The sequence below is a fragment of the Neopsephotus bourkii genome, unplaced genomic scaffold, assembly GCF_033783945.1.
Source record: "Neopsephotus bourkii isolate Nb327-2 ecotype Australia unplaced genomic scaffold, CSIRO-AGI_Nbou_v1 NB_1760, whole genome shotgun sequence".
NCBI classification, from domain to species: Eukaryota; Metazoa; Chordata; class Aves; order Psittaciformes; family Psittacidae; genus Neopsephotus; species Neopsephotus bourkii.
Window position 1 is genome coordinate 336669 of NW_026902234.1, and position 16884 is coordinate 353552.

Consider the following 16884-nt stretch of genomic DNA (forward strand, 5'->3'; position numbering starts at 1 on the left):
AAAAATCACTTAATGAATATTCTCCAACAAAAGAAACACAGAGTTGATCATCATTTATCCAGTTTATAGTTTGACCTGGAACAAAACTGTGGAAGCTTTTCTTGAAAGCATTTGGGCTTGCTTCCTCACATCCTTCTTATAGATGCTTGAAGGTGTATCAAGTATGTCCTGCTGCATTAGGTTTTGCTTGTTGTTAAAATGAGTACATGAGCCCCTAGAACTTACTTGTCCCATGTGAGTGAAGGAGATGTTCTGCCTGTGAGTAGTTTTGTTTGTTAACAGATTCTGGGTTGCATCAAGCCCCGCCCTACTTAAAATTGTGAAAGCTTGTTGCCTGTCCTGAGGGTCTGTAGGAGGGGAAGGTCCTGCCACTTCTAGTTACTTTTCTTTGGAGGAACAGCTTATTTAAGTAGGCCTGAGTCTAGGAATACTGAATAAATCAGTGCTAGCAGTACTTTACTAACAAAATCTAGTGTAGTCTTCAACAGAAATCAGTGTTTAATAAAAATCCCAGAAGTAAACTAGTAACTGCTGTGACTATAGCAACAATATTTGCAGTACCATTCTGCAGATTAAAAAATGGCAGGAGGATTCTTTGCTCTTTCTTGTCATATTTGATGATGGGATAACTACTGCCCAATACAGTCTTTTAAAATTCTGTCCCACAAGTTATTACCAATAATTACAGATTATTTTCTCTGAGATGAAATAAGGCATTTCATACCTGTATTCAATTAGCTTTACCTTGCTACCTGAAGCTTTAGATAAAGGATTTTGTAAGCACTGTAGTTAAGATTTAACATCTGTTCACACGAAGTTCCTGTTACAAATGATCCATTCTTCTGCTGTGTTTGTATATACATACATATACATGTGTATGTGTGTGTATATACATTACATACATCTCTTTAGTGAAGCAATTGTCTTGTCAGTGTTGTTCAGCTATGAAAGCAATTGGTTCTGCCTGCTGGGCTGTAGTACAGATTATTTGGACAGTCTAGTGGTAAAGTTGGGTACATATGAACAAGATAAAGCTGAAATATGTTAAAAACGTTTTCCCTGACAAATGAGATACTTCATTTAATCTGCAAGTATATTATGTGTTTATCTGAACTATGAGTTCTTGAAATTGTAATCTTTGTATTGCACCGTTTCCTCTTCTTTCTTACAAACCACTGTGCAGCATAGTAAGGAGGGCAGTTCTCTGACAATCAGTTATACTCTGCTTCTGTTCACTGTACAAAAACGTTCAAGTCTGTTCCCAGTTGTCTTTAGCAAACATTCAATTTTGTTTTTATTTTTAGCCCAGTGAAATGTATAACAGATGAGATAATGACATGCAGATGGATTAAGTTGCAAAGCTAAGGCAAAACCTTTTTAGAAAAAAATTGCTTTGTAGTGAAAGCCAAAAATGGGCCTTCCCTAAACTCACGATTAGAATTAAGCTAATTAAGTTTCAGAAGTAGGCTAGCCTCTTCTCCTTTCTGCATTTATTGAGCCAGCTGTTCTTGCTCAAAGTAAAGAGCCCTAGAGCTTGCTGCATGCTACAGTTTAAGCTTTATTTTAAAACTTTATGATTACTCTTCTATTTGTAATTTAGAAATGATTGGTTTGTTTAAACTATTGATTTACTGCAATTAAATTCTGAAGTGATAAAAACTTAAAACCTCTTCTCAGCTAAAGACTTCATTATTTATTTGGGGGAAGAGGGCTCCAAAAGAGATGGGGATTTTAGCTAGTAAAATGAAACACTACACATGCAATATCTAGTCTTGCTAATTCACAGGTATAATCAGTCCCCAGTTAAGCAGTTATAGTTCATATGTGTAGATTTTGTCTGCTTGTGTTATTGGCAGATGACTGACTTGAAATATATCCCTGGTTGACTTAGGTCAAACTAGTTGAGGTGAATCCTGAATTTAATTAAGAAACAGAAAAAAGGCATATTTAAAAGTCTTTAGTTTGTACACCCAAACTAAGCAAATTATGCTGGATACATGAGTTTACCAAAATAACGTACATGTAAAACTGATTTAAGCAAAAGTGTTGGATACTCAACTGAATGCATTTGTTTCTGGTTCCGGTATCAGTCATGGCACAAGAGCTAGTCATCCTTCTCACATAGACTTGTTTTGTTTTGTTCAGTTAGAAAACTTTTATTTTCTTCTTTTAATGCCATTGACAGAGTTTTGCTTTAAAGTTACTTTTTAAAGTAACTTTAGAGTAAAATTAAATGGGGGGAAAAGATGTTCTTTCTGCACCTGCAGGAATATTTCTGTCACATGTTGATTTCTTGTATTTGCAGGCTTCAGAAGTAGCAACATCCCCCTGTATTCTGATCCTTAAACAGTCCCTGTTCTATTTCTGTAGCTTCATTTATGAAGTAAAATACTCCTATAATAATATAGGTACTTAAATCTGAAGTAATGAGGTACATTAATATGTTTACTAGATGATATCCTGTAGATCTCAGACTGGGAGGTAGTGAAATTGCTAATAAACATATTCTGAATAGTGTGCAATTATTCTACAACTTGACTGTGTGAGATATGGGTACTGCAGCATTGAAATAAGTCTTAATCAACATGAATTTAGATAAAAGATTTAGAAATGGTTTGGTAATACGATGTATAAGAGAAGCGTCAACCTGTTAAGTAATGAGAAGAATAGAAGTAGGGGGTAGTAGGTTCCTGTAATACAGCTGAGCTAAGACTGGTCTTTGGGAGGGTGTTTAGTTACCATATTTCCATTTTCTGTTTCTTACAGGTTATACAGAGAATATTTTATACAGTAAATAGGTCCTGGTCTGGGAAAATAACCTGTAACGAGCTCAGGAAAAGCAACTTTCTGCAGGTACAGAGTATCTACAGTTTTGCAAGACACATGTTTCTACAAGTTTAAAAAATGCATTAACTAAATGCATAAGGGAGTAACATAAGTAGCATTTATTTCTTTTCCAAAAACTAGTGAAGGCTTAATTGTATTAGTTCTCATACACTGTAATACGTCTAAATGTCATCCTTTATCTAGAGCTATATGTATGTGTTTAGTCTGGCTGACCTTCTCATTCTTTTGTGGCCATGTTAGTTTTCTACTTGTGTTCAATCTTTGCTGCCATGCTGCATGGTGTGCACTGTCTCTTAAGATAAAAAATGCTCCATTGAAATAGCATTAGATACTAACTTGGTTATGAGAACTTGGGTCATTCAACAAATGTCTTACAAATTTTTTTTTAATGTGTTCTATTTATCCTTCTGATAATAGAATGTGGCGTTATTGGAAGAGGAAGCTGATATTAACCAGCTGACAGATTACTTCTCATATGAACATTTTTATGTTATCTATTGCAAATTTTGGGAGCTGGATACAGACCATGACCTCTATATCGACCGGAAGGATTTAGCTCGACATAATGATCATGGTATGACAAATGAAGCACCTTTGTTTATATGTGTTAAATAACCTGTAAACTTTCAACTGAAGAAGTGGTTAACTGCCAAAGCTGATGTTCGTGAGTCTAGTATAGCTGATCCTGCTGACTCAGTGAAATAAAGCAGGACAAGTAATCTATGACACTGCTCTGTGTCTTACAATACTAAATCTGAGGAAAATTGTGAATTTGAATTCTAATGTTGACAAAGAAGTAGAGAAAAAAAAATTACTGTCTTGATATATTATTAATAGCTGTATTTGTCCGTTTGGGGTTACCTTGGAAACAATCCATTTTACCAATATTGTTCAAGAATTGTGGCTCTTAAGGAATGAAAAGAGTAGAAAAAGGCAAATACATTCAGTTATTCTGCTTATTTTAAAGTTTTGCCAACTCAGTTGCAGTACATGTTGGTTTAATACTATTTAGCAGCTTCACATTTTCTTCATTCTCCCTATCCAATGACTGTGATTTCATAGTCTTACACACTTGTACCTTGTATGGAACTGTTGTGATTTTTTTGGTTGGTTGGTTGGTGGGTTTTTTTAAGCTTTGTGTCCGTTATTATCTTAAAAGCATACCCTCCACAACTGGAATACTTAAACACAAAATTTTTCTGGTCTATTATCCCACATTAAAAAGAATAAGCACAAAGCACAAATCTGACTGCTTCTGAACCTTGCCCACTGAAGTCGGACTACACTTTAGGACACTGAAGAAAGAAAACTTCTTTCATTTGAGTGATTGCTCTACTGAGTTGGTACACTATAGAAGGGAAGCTGAACTGATGCAGTGCTACTTGTGATTTTGTTTTGCATCCTTTAAGCCACGGAATACTTGTTAAAGCTTGACAGCTTCTGCTTAATGTGAAATAGACTAAATAAGAACACATAATGGATATGATAACCCAACTTTAGTTTTAAACTTCAAGTGTGGTTTGTTTTTTGTTTGTTGATTGGTTTTTTTGCATGACAACAGTAGATAAGCTGGTTTTATCAATTCTTTCATTTTGTACTGTCACTGATCTAAAATTAGGCTAGATGAAACACTTATATGGAGTAAGAAAATATTCACGTATGTAACTGTTGTTAAGGCTGAGCAACTTCAGTGTTTCAAAAGTAGATAGGAAGAAGCAGCAGCACTTACGTCTGAAAAATTGGCTGTCCTACAGTTCTGGGGATAAATGCTAAGTGGAGACTAGCATCCTTACTGGAATAATACAGTGATAGCCTTACCAGAAGTACATAAAACAGATGAACTATCTGAGCGGTTAACGACCTGCTTCAATTGTCAGTATTTCTACAATGCTAAAAAAATATTTTAAAGCTGGAATAGTAATTAATTCTCCTTCTGTGAGAGTGCTGCTTGGAGTACCATCCACAAATTCTTCCGAATAAATTGGATATCCTTTATAGAGGTAGTGCTCAGTTAAGACATGTCTCTGAAATCCCTGAAATGGTTTCAAAATAGAAGCATGGATCAGAACCATGTCAGAAATAGACCCATGTCAGAATCAGTCAGGTATGCTCATTATGTATGGATGTGCCAATTCTATTGTGGCTCTTTGCCAAGGTCGTATAAATGCAATCGCACTGGAAAACATGACTGACTTGTCAAAGAACTGGTAAATGCTGTCGTATTAATCGGCCAATTTTGTCACTTTTACTACACTACTATTTCTGTATCAAGTCTGGATCAAAACTGATTGGTTCTGGCTCTGCTTCGGAGACTTTGTATTGAGAGATCCTCTCCAAGAGGACTTAAAGGGATTAACGAGCACTACACTTGATCTTTCTCACAGATGTGTCTAAGAGGATTCCAGTAACCTTTTCAACTAGACAACACAAAGCAAAAATGACTTGTATGTAACTGACATGATTTTAAACCTTTTTTCACAGCAATTTCAAATAGGATGATAGAGCGGATCTTCTCAGGAGCAGTAACAAGGTATTTATTTTGTATGCTGATTTAAGTCCAGTTTAATGTTTGCTTGTTAAATAGTGTGACATTCCCAGAAAAAGAATACCTTTCCCTTGAAATGGAGCTGTGATTTTTCAAGATTTAGTACTGTAGTAGTACTGGAGTCCAGGTTCTTTCCTTTTGTTATCCATATGAACATTGCCATTGGGTGTTGTACAGTTTAGCAGGGATGGGAATGAGGAAGGGAGGAGATGTAGGCACTGTTGCTTTTCCGTCCTTCAAATCTGTGAAATTTTCAAGTGGAACTGAGCTTTTCAGTACTATTTGAAATATCAATGCTTATTGCATCAAATAAGCAAATAAATTTTCAAAAATGGCCTCCATTTCTGACAGCTATTCTTCATTTTTTCCCACTTGGATTGACTTCCTCTTGTGTATTTATGACATGTTTAGTCATTTTTGAAACATTTTGCTAACAGAACATTCACAGGTAGAAAGCAACTGAAAAATAACAGCACAAATGAAGGAAATGACACTTGGCAGGTGTATGTCTAGAGCTTACTCCTTTTTCGGGGGAGGGGGGGAAGACAAAACATGCACCATATTTTTCTAGACATCTTGAGGAAATTAAAAAAAATTGGTTTTAGGAATGAGATACATTATATTTAGCAACTGCCAACCTAACTTTTTACTGAACAGGTTACCCATATGTCTTCAGAACTTAGTTGGGTGCTGTGCTGTGTGGTGTGGTGTGGGAGTAGAAAGAGACAATTACATTCTTGCTATGAACACTTCCTAAATGTCTTTTCTGTTAAAAACTTCTGTTAAATCTCTTCTATTAACAACTAAGCAGTGGTATTCCTGCCCAGGAAGGAAAGTTCTAAGTCCTTCTGGAAATGTGCTGCCTTCCTCTTCCACCTGCTCCCTTCTTTACCCTTAGTAGTAGAAACAGAACACAGCACACAAGCTCTTACCTTGAATGTCTGTGACAAGTCTCCTTACAAAGAGTGCATCATTTAGGAGTAAATAAACTGTCAATAGCACCAAGGAAAATAATCATAGATTTTGGTTAGTAAAAACTAGGTGGTTTAAAATAAATTTTCTCTCTTTGTTTCTCATTGGTCTTCAAGAGGTAGAAAAGCCCAAAAAGATGGGAAAATTAGCTATGCTGACTTTGTCTGGTTTTTAATATCTGAAGAGGACAAGAAGACACCAACTAGGTAAGACTGAATTTATATTTTAACAGAAATAAAGACTGACTTTATTGAATGGTTTTCCAGTCCTTAAATGGGGATGACTAACGCTCAGCTAGAAATCTAATGGAAGAAGCTAAACTATAAAAACATCATGTGCTTTGGGTGACCTTGCTTGAGCCAAGAGGTTGGACTGGAAGACCCCCAGTGGTCCCTTCCAGCCTCAACCATTCTTGATTCTGTGAGTGAAAAACTTGCCCGATTCTTCTTCTTACTTCATTCTTAGTTATTAATGTATCTTGCTGCTGCTGCTGTAGAATTTTATTTTAATGACTTCTAAAAAGCTGATTAAATGTTATTGTTCCATGCTGTGTGTAGCCTTCTTACAGACAGATAATAGATAAAGGAAACTGCATTTGTTTCATGACACCAGTGACTTTGGGAAACTATAGAGCTAGCATAAGCTGTAGGATATTGATAAGAAACCTCTTGCATGACACGTCGCTGGCTTTTTCAATATGATGCATCAGTTTAATTTTTTCATTGTCTCCCTTGAGTTCTTATGTAAAATCACATTGTAGTCCTCTCCTCCTACTCAATTAACAGGGAAATACCAGTATCTCTTGCCACAGTAGATGGTGTTTAATAATTTTATGTGGCATTATGGAACGTAGTCTTATTTCTAGTTTTGCATCTGTAAGTAGCGTAGCCTTTAAAACAGGCAACATAAATTTGTAATTAATGAAATTTTGTAATAAGTTTGTGTAAACAGTTCTTTGCTATTACTGAATTTCAGCATTGAATACTGGTTTCGCTGCATGGATCTTGATGGGGATGGTGCTTTGTCTATGTATGAATTAGAGTATTTTTATGAAGAACAGTGCCAAAAATTAGATAACATGGCCATAGAACCTCTGCCATTTGAAGACTGCTTGTGCCAGATGCTGGATCTCGTGAAGCCACAATATGAAGGTAATAAAATCCTTTTCTATCTGTAACTTCTGTTTCTCTGGGTAAGGGTTTAGTGCACCCTAAAGAGAACCCCGTTGGTCATACAAAGAATACTCCTCTAGGTTGCCTTTTCTCTAAAGTCTGTTAGAGCTTATTGATCGACTGGTCTTCAACAGCAGCATTCATTTTCATACTAAAATCTAATATGCTGCTTTAAAATTCCTTGTAGGCTTTTATTTTGGACTTGTAGCCATGTTTGGTCTTAAATGAAATCTTGTCACAATGTGGATGAGGTGATGCTCTGAAGAAGAACTCTTGACTGCTGCATTCATTTGCCTGTTACTAGTTCCAGTACTCATTTAATTGAGATTTCTTCAGAGGGAACAGTTTCTAAACAGGGTTTTATTTGTCTCTGTAGAGACATGGCGTGATGCTCACTTCATATTTGCCCTTCTGAGCTGCTCATTACTAAAAATGTTTTTGCATGTCTTGCTAAACACATTGCTGTAGTGTTGGAAGAGTGCTGTGTGTTCATGGCTTCTCTCTCTGTGCTGTTCCTGGTATGTCTCAGGTTGTAGCCATGATGGATTAGTCTTCAGGGATTTGTATCTAAACTTATTATCTCAACACTTGACCACAGTTGGCATTAATAGCGCTTACTACAGCTGTACTTTCTAATGTGAAGTTCAGTGTGTAAAAGGACTTGGAATCCTTGTAGAAACTCTGCATTACAATAAGTTTAGAGCTTGCCTATTTGCTCTTTAAGTATTTGATAGGAGTAGCAACCTCTAATGCATAAACTAACATCTGCTGGTTTTCATTGTAAAAGAAAATTGTTGAGCATCGTCTTTAATGCTTTTATTTAGCAAATGTGATGTTGTGCTAGTGTTCCACATTTAGATACTTGGAGACGAAGCATTGAACTTTTTCTACTTGAATGTCATGTTACCTTAGCTGGGTGTTGAGTAGGGTGGTTCTGTTTACTGTCTTGTCCTGGGTTCAGCAGTAGCAGTCATTTTTCTCCTTCTTGGTAGCTGGTGCAGTGCTGTGGTTTTTGTACAATTACGGTTAGAAAATCAAATAATAATGGTCTTGCTTACTGCCCACCTTTCTAGTATTAAGAATAATTACATTAAACTTTATTTTGAAAAGGCAGTTGTCTTATAGAGACATGGGGTGGGGGGTGTTTGCATGCTAAGAGAATTGAGAGAGCTCAAAACTAGAACATAAAGTTTTGTATTCTTATTTAAACCAAGTTAAATGGAGTTGGTAGGTGAAAACACTTTTCTAAAACTTTTTATAGGTTATAAAACCTATACATGAAAAAAAGGAGTATTAAGTATATTTTGGCAGAAGCTTAATCCTAGATAGTGATGGAATGAAGTCTTAGACCAACATTGCATAATGGGTGTGGAGTGGGAAGCACTTAAGGTGAAATGAAGCAAGCTCTGAGGAGCACATCTGTGTTACAGGGTTGCCTCCTGAACTCAGAGGTTCCCTCCCAGTCTTGTACATTATGCTTCTAAAAGGCAGGCATTTTCAGTAGTGTTTCTGTTCTGCACATCAAATGGGACAAGACAGATGTGTCTCTCCTATATCATGAAGATGATAAAAGGAGGCTGTGAAACACAGCCAAGATGAGTTATTTAGTGCAACAAGAATGAAAACCAATTGTGAAGGGTTGATGTTGGGTTTTTTGTTGTTGGTTTTGATATTTTTATTTATTTTTTTATAAAAACTGAGTGATGTTTAAAAGGTGGATTTAGGAGACAAACTTCAGTTGTTTTCCCAAAACAAAAGCTAGCAGCATAAAATGACATTTCATTCAAGAGGTTTGAAACAAAAGAAGGTACTTTCATACAGTTATGGCTAAACTGTGATACACTTTGCTGCAGGATGCTCTGTGTACCCAAAAGCAAATTCTTTAATTTTTGGAGAATTATCTCCATTTCAGTCTTTTTTTGGCTTGGAGGGAAGGGGGTGTTGGTGTTGGTTTTGTTGGGTTTTTTTCTTTGCTGGTCTTTGAGAGACAAGAGCAGGCATCTACATGAGTAGGCATCAACACAAGTGTTAGATGCTTGAGCTCCCATTGCAGTAAATGGAAACTGGAGCACAAATTACCGAACCAAATATAGGTGTCTAACTTAAATTGGGAGCTTATATAACTAGGATTCAAACCATTTGCTTGGTTGTGGAGAGTTGCTGCCACTTGAGATGGCCCAACACATCAGACATCTGTGTGGTTCTGACAGATACAACACAAGTGCCATGAGGGATTTGTGTCGTTCTGGAGCATCAGCTATAAGCTACGCAGAATACATTAAGGCACTTCACATGGCAGCAGATGTAAGCATGGCAACCATTTCCAAGTGGGATTCAGCTTTTGCTTCCCTCCATTGTCCTTGAGTTATACTTTATTAGAGGCTGGGATAGTCTGCTGAGGAAATACTGTTCTAAATCTGGCATTCATTGAACTCTTCCATAACATCTGCTATTAGTCACTCTTTGACTGACAATGGAAGATTGGCCATATTTCGGGTGAATCAATAAAGGGGAGTTTTAAGGATAGTCACCTGTCTTTCCCCTGTATATCTGGTATTTATCGGTCTTTCTGCAGAAGCTTAACATTCAGCTTTGAAATAATGTTTCTGAGACACCTGACAAATACTTCTAACACTAACAGATCCATTGATTTGAGTCTTTAAAGTAGCACTTCAAAAACAACCACCAAGCAAACCAAACACATCTGAGCATTTAGCTTTCCTCTCAAACAGTAAATATTGATCAGGCTGGACAAGTGTGACAAACTAGGCTCTATGAAAAACTCATCTGTGTGAAGCATAGTCACATGCTGTCATCTGTCATACATTTTTTCTTTTCAAGTCAGGGAATAGAAAGGGCCATTGCCAGAGGAGATTGCTCTGGCACTATCCAAGTACTACCGAAGCAGCAAGCTCATGGAGACTTCTTTCTCTTGAGAAAGCTTAGGCATCTGTCTTAAATGATTGTTAATAGCTTGGCAAGGTAGACTGCATCTCACTCCAACATATTGAAGACAGTAGGATAAAGCTAAAGCAAGTAACTAATCTGAAATATTTAAAAGCTTTGTCCACGTTGAAGGACACATCTCTAGATGTGTCATCTGTTCCCTTCAATCCCATTGCATTTAGCATCAGTGACAAATGCTCTTGAGCATGATGACAACTTTTGAATAACATTCCTCCACTTTTTGAGAAAGGATAATTTCAGCTCTTAATATCTTTTCTCATAATCTTCTTTACAGGAAAAATTACTCTGCACGACTTAAAGCGATGCAAGTTGACAAACGTGTTTTTTGACACTTTTTTCAACATTGAAAAGTACCTTGACCATGAACAGAAGGATCAGTTTTCCATGTTGCGGGTGAGTATGAAGCTTTAAAAGTCCTTAGCTACGTGCTTAGCAATGAATGAGTTTTTGTATAACTTGTGATGTGCTTGTTTAGGATGGTGAAGGGGAAAGCCAAGAGGTCTCTGACTGGGAGAAGTATGCTGCTGAAGAGTATGATATCTTGGTAGCAGAAGAGGCAGCAAGTGACCAGTGGAATGACGGGTAAGAATGTAGCAGGAGGGTTGGTGTGAATCCTCTGCTAATGTAGAGCCTCACCATCACCATTGTCCTTGATGCTATTTTTGTAAAATGTTGCTGTTTGTCATGTTCAGCTCTGTGCTCAGTGAGGGAGGAAGAACCTTTCCTGTAACTCAAATATGTACTTGAGAGTTTAATTTAGGCTTTTCTCCCTCTTGTGTTGGTCTGTTTATCCAACAACTAGTCATGCATCTCCACCTTCCTGGTGTAAAACTCTGCTGCTGTTCCAATTGTCTAGAATTCCAGTGGTGAGCCCATTTTGCCAATTTTCAGAAACAAAGTTGTGAAATTCGAATGGCTTTTTGACTAAATAGGTCTCAGGTTCACCTAAGAGTTGATAGTTAAATGCAGGTTTCCTGGATTCCATTAAGATGCTTTAATTCTGTCTTGCAGCTCTTAAAGCCTCATACAGCTTTGCTGTGGAACACCCTGAGAACTAGTTCTTCTGTCAGTTAAGGTACATTGAGGGTTTGGACATACACTCTGTGCTCTGCAAAAGCTAATCCTTAGCCTAGATTGCTGAGGAAGGATTTCAGCTGTTCTTCTGGCATTCAGTCCTGAGACTGCATGTGGTATCACTGGCAACTGAAACTCACTGGAGGCAAAATAGCCTTTGGACATAAGTAGTAAGGGACCTGCATGTCAGGAAGTGAGGTTACTCTGCAGCTCTGATTAAGGGTTTGAAATTGCTGGGCTGCTGTTGGCAAGTGTAGTTTTGTAAAGGTCTAAGATAATGTTTAGGCACAATTTCACTCCCGAGTGTGGATGGGATATAGAGAGCCTCAAGGTGCTTTTACTCGGATTGAGTCATGAACCTGTTGCCTACAGCTGTTTCTCTGAGCCAAGTCTGTGATAATCATTTAATTATTTCACTTTTATGTGGTTATTGTTAGACTGAATTGTTTTGTGTTTAGGTATTTCTCACACCCCAGGCACCCCAAGATGTCTGCTTTTGGTGAAGATAAAAGCTACACAGTTTACAGCCAGTATTCTTAGGGTCAGGTCATTACGTTTGCATTGAGAATGTATGCAAGGTTTACCAGAAACTGTGGTTCTGTGGCTTTACAGGGAAAGTGGACAAAATTGAAACTAACAAAGTGCTTCTCAAGTTAAACTTTATAAAAAAATTAAAGTTTACCTTCAATATTCAGTTTTCAGTAGGTTTCTAAGAGGACTGGAACACCTAGTTTTCAGGTACTTCCATGAAGTTTGTTCTTCCCCTGGTATAGGCACAGCTTCAGTAATACATGGAATACATTACAGGTATTAAAGCAGAATTCTAATAACCCTAAAACTTGATAAAGTACACCTTCATTGTGGAAAAGCACTCCTTAAGGAAAACCAGTGTGTTAGGTAAGGATAATGTAGGGAGTATGCTGGGATACAGAGAAGACGCGTGATAAAACATACAGTGTGAAACATCCAGTTCTCATTTATTTGAGCCTGGTGTTTGTCAGCTCAGGTGGCTCTCCACCTGTAGACTGTCTCTGCTTCTGGCATTAGCAGCTTTGTCACAGATCTTGTCGGGGAAAATGACAATTGAGAAAAATGCTGCGTCCTGTGGAAGCACAGCCTCCAAAATCATGCTTTTTATTTAGTTACTTTCTGCATCCCTTGTTGGGTTTGATGTGTAAGCCATAGCCTAACTGTTGACCTTCTGCACAGATGATAAAAGCTCTTATCCCAGTGTTTCCTTAAGTTTTGCTGCTTTGTTTCTTTGGGGCGTAGATTGTGATGCCTGTTGGTCAAAGCGTTTCAAGTATCATGCACACAACCATACAGAGGATTTGTTCAAGGCAAGGCTGGGATGGGGCTTTGGAGCAAAACTTATTACGAGCATTTTAAGTTTCTGTGTTGTACCAGAACTTCCTTAAAATCCCCTCCTGCACTGAAGGGTTGCAATGCCTGCCTGAGCTGAAGTGACTGCTTGACAATCCAATGTGAATTTTTCATCTTCTTCCTGCAAGTGCCTTGCCACTGTTCTTTTACTTGGTTCCTGACGCAGGCAGACTCCTTCATTTTCTTTTTGCCTGCTCCCAGGTATGAAGCAGAACTGAATCCTGCAGACCACCAGAAGGCTAGTGTCCTCAAGTACCAAATGGAAAAAAGACCTTTTTTTGACATGCCTTCCCATCTGGCTGATGTAGATTTGGATGAGTACGACTACGAAGAGGACTTTGAGTAGCAGTTACTCATGGTCAGCACATGCAGAAGAGAAGGGACAGTCTGCAGCAGGTCTGCTACATGCCTGTATGTTCAGTGGGGTTTGTTGCCAGGGAGTCAGCTTAGTTTTGTGCTAAAAATATTTAATCACTACCTTTTAAATAAAAGAAGTGCATTTGTATGGAATGATGACTTTTTTTTATTTATTCAATAACCTATAGTTTGTAAAATAGATTTAAAGTATTTATTTACAGATGTTGTGTAATTCCTTTTGGAAAGAGTAACAGTATTTGACTTTAGAGACAAGTAGTCTACTGTTTTTAAGAGAACTGTGTAACTCTTAAAGTTGATGCGTGGTGCACTGACCATCTCCATCCTGCTTCTGTCCTGGTGTGGGATGTGAGGAGACCACTGCCACCAGGCCTGCACTGCAGGTGGCCCCGGGGCAAGGAGGAGGCAGGACTGTGAGCATGCGACTCAGCTCTCGCTTACAAGCGGAGTCTGACCTGGCAAGCTGAGTATCTAGGTGCACGACAAGGAAAGTGAATGCCTGAGACACAAGTTGCTTCTCTTCTCTGTGTGGTCCTTGTTTACCCCAACTCTAATTCTGCTTGCCCTTTTAAACTTCAGTCTTTTCATTGATGTTCATTAAGAAAGGATTATTTAATGAAGTCTGTTTCATACTTGATCTAAAATGAGTGTGTTCATTCATGGAGAAAGGAACCAATTTTTTTTAAATCCTTTGTATAAATGTTACTTGATCAGTGATGTGCACTAATTTGTTGTGGGCATTCAGCGCTTTTGTCTGTCCCCCCCTTCAGTTGTTTGCTATTGACACATTCCATGGATATTCATCCGTGTCACAGCAGCTTGAAATTGTTGCCTCACTCTTACTGTTAAACAGATTTTGTTGGGGAAAAAAAGAAAAAAAATGTACAAAAAGATGTAAGTTATTTTTTGGTTGCAGTGTAGATTTGTTGAAATGTTTAAAAATTATGTTTGTATTTTGAAATAAAGATTTTCATATATGTAATTTAACCGTTGTAGTTATTATGTTGTCCTGCATACAATTAACTTCTCACTGTTTAAGAAATAGTTAAGACACAGAGGGTTACATGCATGCAGTTGGCTGGAAAGTTACACGAGGCTAAGTCTTCCTCACCCAGAAGACTTTTGCTGAGCAGCTGGATATGGTACAGAGATATCTGCTCCACTCAACTCATCACATTGTCTGATGTAGGCACTTACAAACTGGTGTCTTAAATAATGAAATTCACAGCTAATGTCTGTTAGTGAACCTTACCAGGGGGAAATCATAGACTCAGCTAGGTTGGAAAACACCTCCAAAATCACCAAGTCCAACCATTACCCCAGGACTGCCAAGACCACCACTAAACCATGGCACTGAACTCAAGATACTTTTAACACTGTGCAAAGGATTCTTAAAAAGAAAACTAGGGGTAATTATTCCAGTTTTAATGGTAACTTGTCAATGTCAAATCTCTCCAGGGTTGGTCAAGTACTCTTCACTGCTTGCCTGTGGTTTGGGGTTTTTAAACAGAAAGTCACAGACAGCATCTATGTTAAGCTCTGTTCCCCATTGTGCTGTGGGAAGGAGTGACCAACTGATTTCCAGAAGCTGATCTTAAACTTCTGTTGCTGTTCTGGAGGTGTCAGGGCTGCTGCTCTTCCCTACTCAAAACCCTTGAGTTGGACCTGCCCTGCTGAAAAGTGGGCTTATAAAGGAGCACACTGTACAGCCTCATCTGACTGTGACACTTCTCCGTTGCACAGAGCTGTGGTACAGGGTAGTCTCTGCTGCAGAGCCTGTAGCTGCTGCTGTGTTTAACAAAGCGGCTGCTAAATCCTGCTCTCTGTTGTATTTGTGATAACCAAGCTCCTTTTTTTCCTAAAGCATATGCACAGACTAGACCCAGTAGAACAAATCATGGTGTTACCATGGCAGTGCCTTTCCTTGAAACAGGTGAAGGATAAAAGTGACTGTACCTCCCCAGGAAGGGCAATTCCCATCCTTCATCTTTGGTTACAAGAATGAAAGCATCTGCACGCTTGATGTGTCCCCAGGTATAACTGTGCTTAATCCATCTGTATTCTGCCCACCTGTAAATGCTCAGGCCTCAATCCAGAGATTAAGATGGGGAAGGGAAACATCACTATCACATTCCTGGTTTAGGGTGGGCGAGGGAATTGCAGGGAAGCCAAGAACAAGCTGATGTGAGTGAGAATCAGCACCATGTTCTGCAGTGCCACCTCTCCCTGGTGTTCACCTATTGCATGCTTAACTAACTGCAAAATGAACCCTAGTGGTTTTACCACTGCCACTTAAGGACAGCTGATAACCACCAGGATCCATTCATGGCTTTCACTCCCGTGTTCATGGGAGCTCCCGTCTCAGTCTGCTTAGTAACAGGGTACACCAGATGGCCTGCAGCAGTGCTGCTGTTCTTCCTCCAGGCTCAGTGGAGGAATAGAACTGGGACATTCAGCACCAACAGCTGGCAATAGTTCTGTCATTTATTTTACAGTTACAATCCAAATATATATACATATATATTAAAAAAAAAAAGCTGATTGGATTAATGCAATGTACAATTCCATGGAGTGGTGACAAAGGGGCAGTCAGCACTCCCCAGCCTACTGCCTCTGAAACACTCTGGCATGAAGATCTTGGCAAAGCATCACTGGAAAACTCCTTTTGAAGGACCATATTTACAGGCTATTTACATTGTCTTTTCAGGCTCTGTATTTTCCAAGTAAATAGCACATGATCCCTCTGTATGAACGATTTCTTCAGAGGAAAATACTTGGTCAACTGGCTTGCTGTTTCTTGGTTTGTTACTTAGAAGCCTTGATGCAAACCTCCTGGGAACATGTCCCAGTCTCCACAGACCACCACCACCACCACTGGAATTTAGAAATACTTTCAGGTGATTTGATCCAGGTTTTCCATTGCACAAGCAGGAAACAGCACAGACAGGGCACCTGCTGTCACCCAGCAGGTCATAGTGCTTGCAGTGGGGCAGGCTCCTTTCTTCCCAGCATCGTATAGGAGGAAACAACTAGATGTCCATCTTGGGTCTCTCAAATGGCAATGAATATACTGTCAGAATGCTGCCACTGAACTGGTTTGAGCAAGTTTGCCTCACCTAGTTTACAGAGCCCTTGACTCAATACCCTGATTCTAAGCTTTAGGTTGGGAGTTTCTCCAGGGCAGCATCAAGGACCAAGATGCAGCTGAGCAATGAATTATGTTCATAACACTCGCAACCTCATAGGTGCAACAGCCAAATTGGTAACACCCACATACAGCAACATGGAGAAACCAACCACAGTGCCAGTGCCAGCTTCTGAAGGGAGCCCACAGGCAGTGATTTGGGTTGACACACGTCTCCTGCTGCCTTGGTCAATGCTATCACAACCCCATTTTCAGTTAAAAGAATTTGCAGAAAGCCATGGTAGCGTGTTCTCCACTCCCATTTATCCTCTCAGTGTCTTAACTGTCCTGTATCAGAAGAAAAAAGAAAGAAGATTAAACCACTCTCATACTATGAATAAAAAAATCACATAAGAGAACATAAG

At 38.7% G+C, this 16884-nt stretch overlaps 2 protein-coding genes across 8 annotated transcripts in view; one reads left to right on the top strand and one right to left on the bottom strand.

The window, feature by feature from the left end:
• The window catches only part of PPP2R3B (protein phosphatase 2 regulatory subunit B''beta), a 47182-nt gene extending 32865 nt beyond the window's left edge, over positions 1–14317 (top strand). For all 3 annotated transcript variants that reach the window (XM_061377862.1, XM_061377863.1, XM_061377864.1), the window contains 8 exons: positions 2767–2853; positions 3265–3421; positions 5329–5377; positions 6481–6570; positions 7340–7515; positions 10778–10896; positions 10979–11085; positions 13162–14317. In XM_061377862.1, coding sequence (XP_061233846.1) covers positions 2767–2853; positions 3265–3421; positions 5329–5377; positions 6481–6570; positions 7340–7515; positions 10778–10896; positions 10979–11085; positions 13162–13306 — 930 coding nt within the window. In that variant the 3' untranslated portion in view covers positions 13307–14317. The remainder of the gene's footprint in view (positions 1–2766; positions 2854–3264; positions 3422–5328; positions 5378–6480; positions 6571–7339; positions 7516–10777; positions 10897–10978; positions 11086–13161) is intronic.
• Positions 14318–15799: 1482 nt separating this feature from the next.
• The window catches only part of LOC133225376 (cohesin subunit SA-2-like), a 57814-nt gene continuing 56729 nt past the window's right edge, over positions 15800–16884 (bottom strand). For all 5 annotated transcript variants that reach the window (XM_061377678.1, XM_061377676.1, XM_061377677.1 and 2 more), the window contains one exon: positions 15800–16807. In XM_061377678.1, coding sequence (XP_061233662.1) covers positions 16799–16807 — 9 coding nt within the window. In that variant the 3' untranslated portion in view covers positions 15800–16798. The remainder of the gene's footprint in view (positions 16808–16884) is intronic.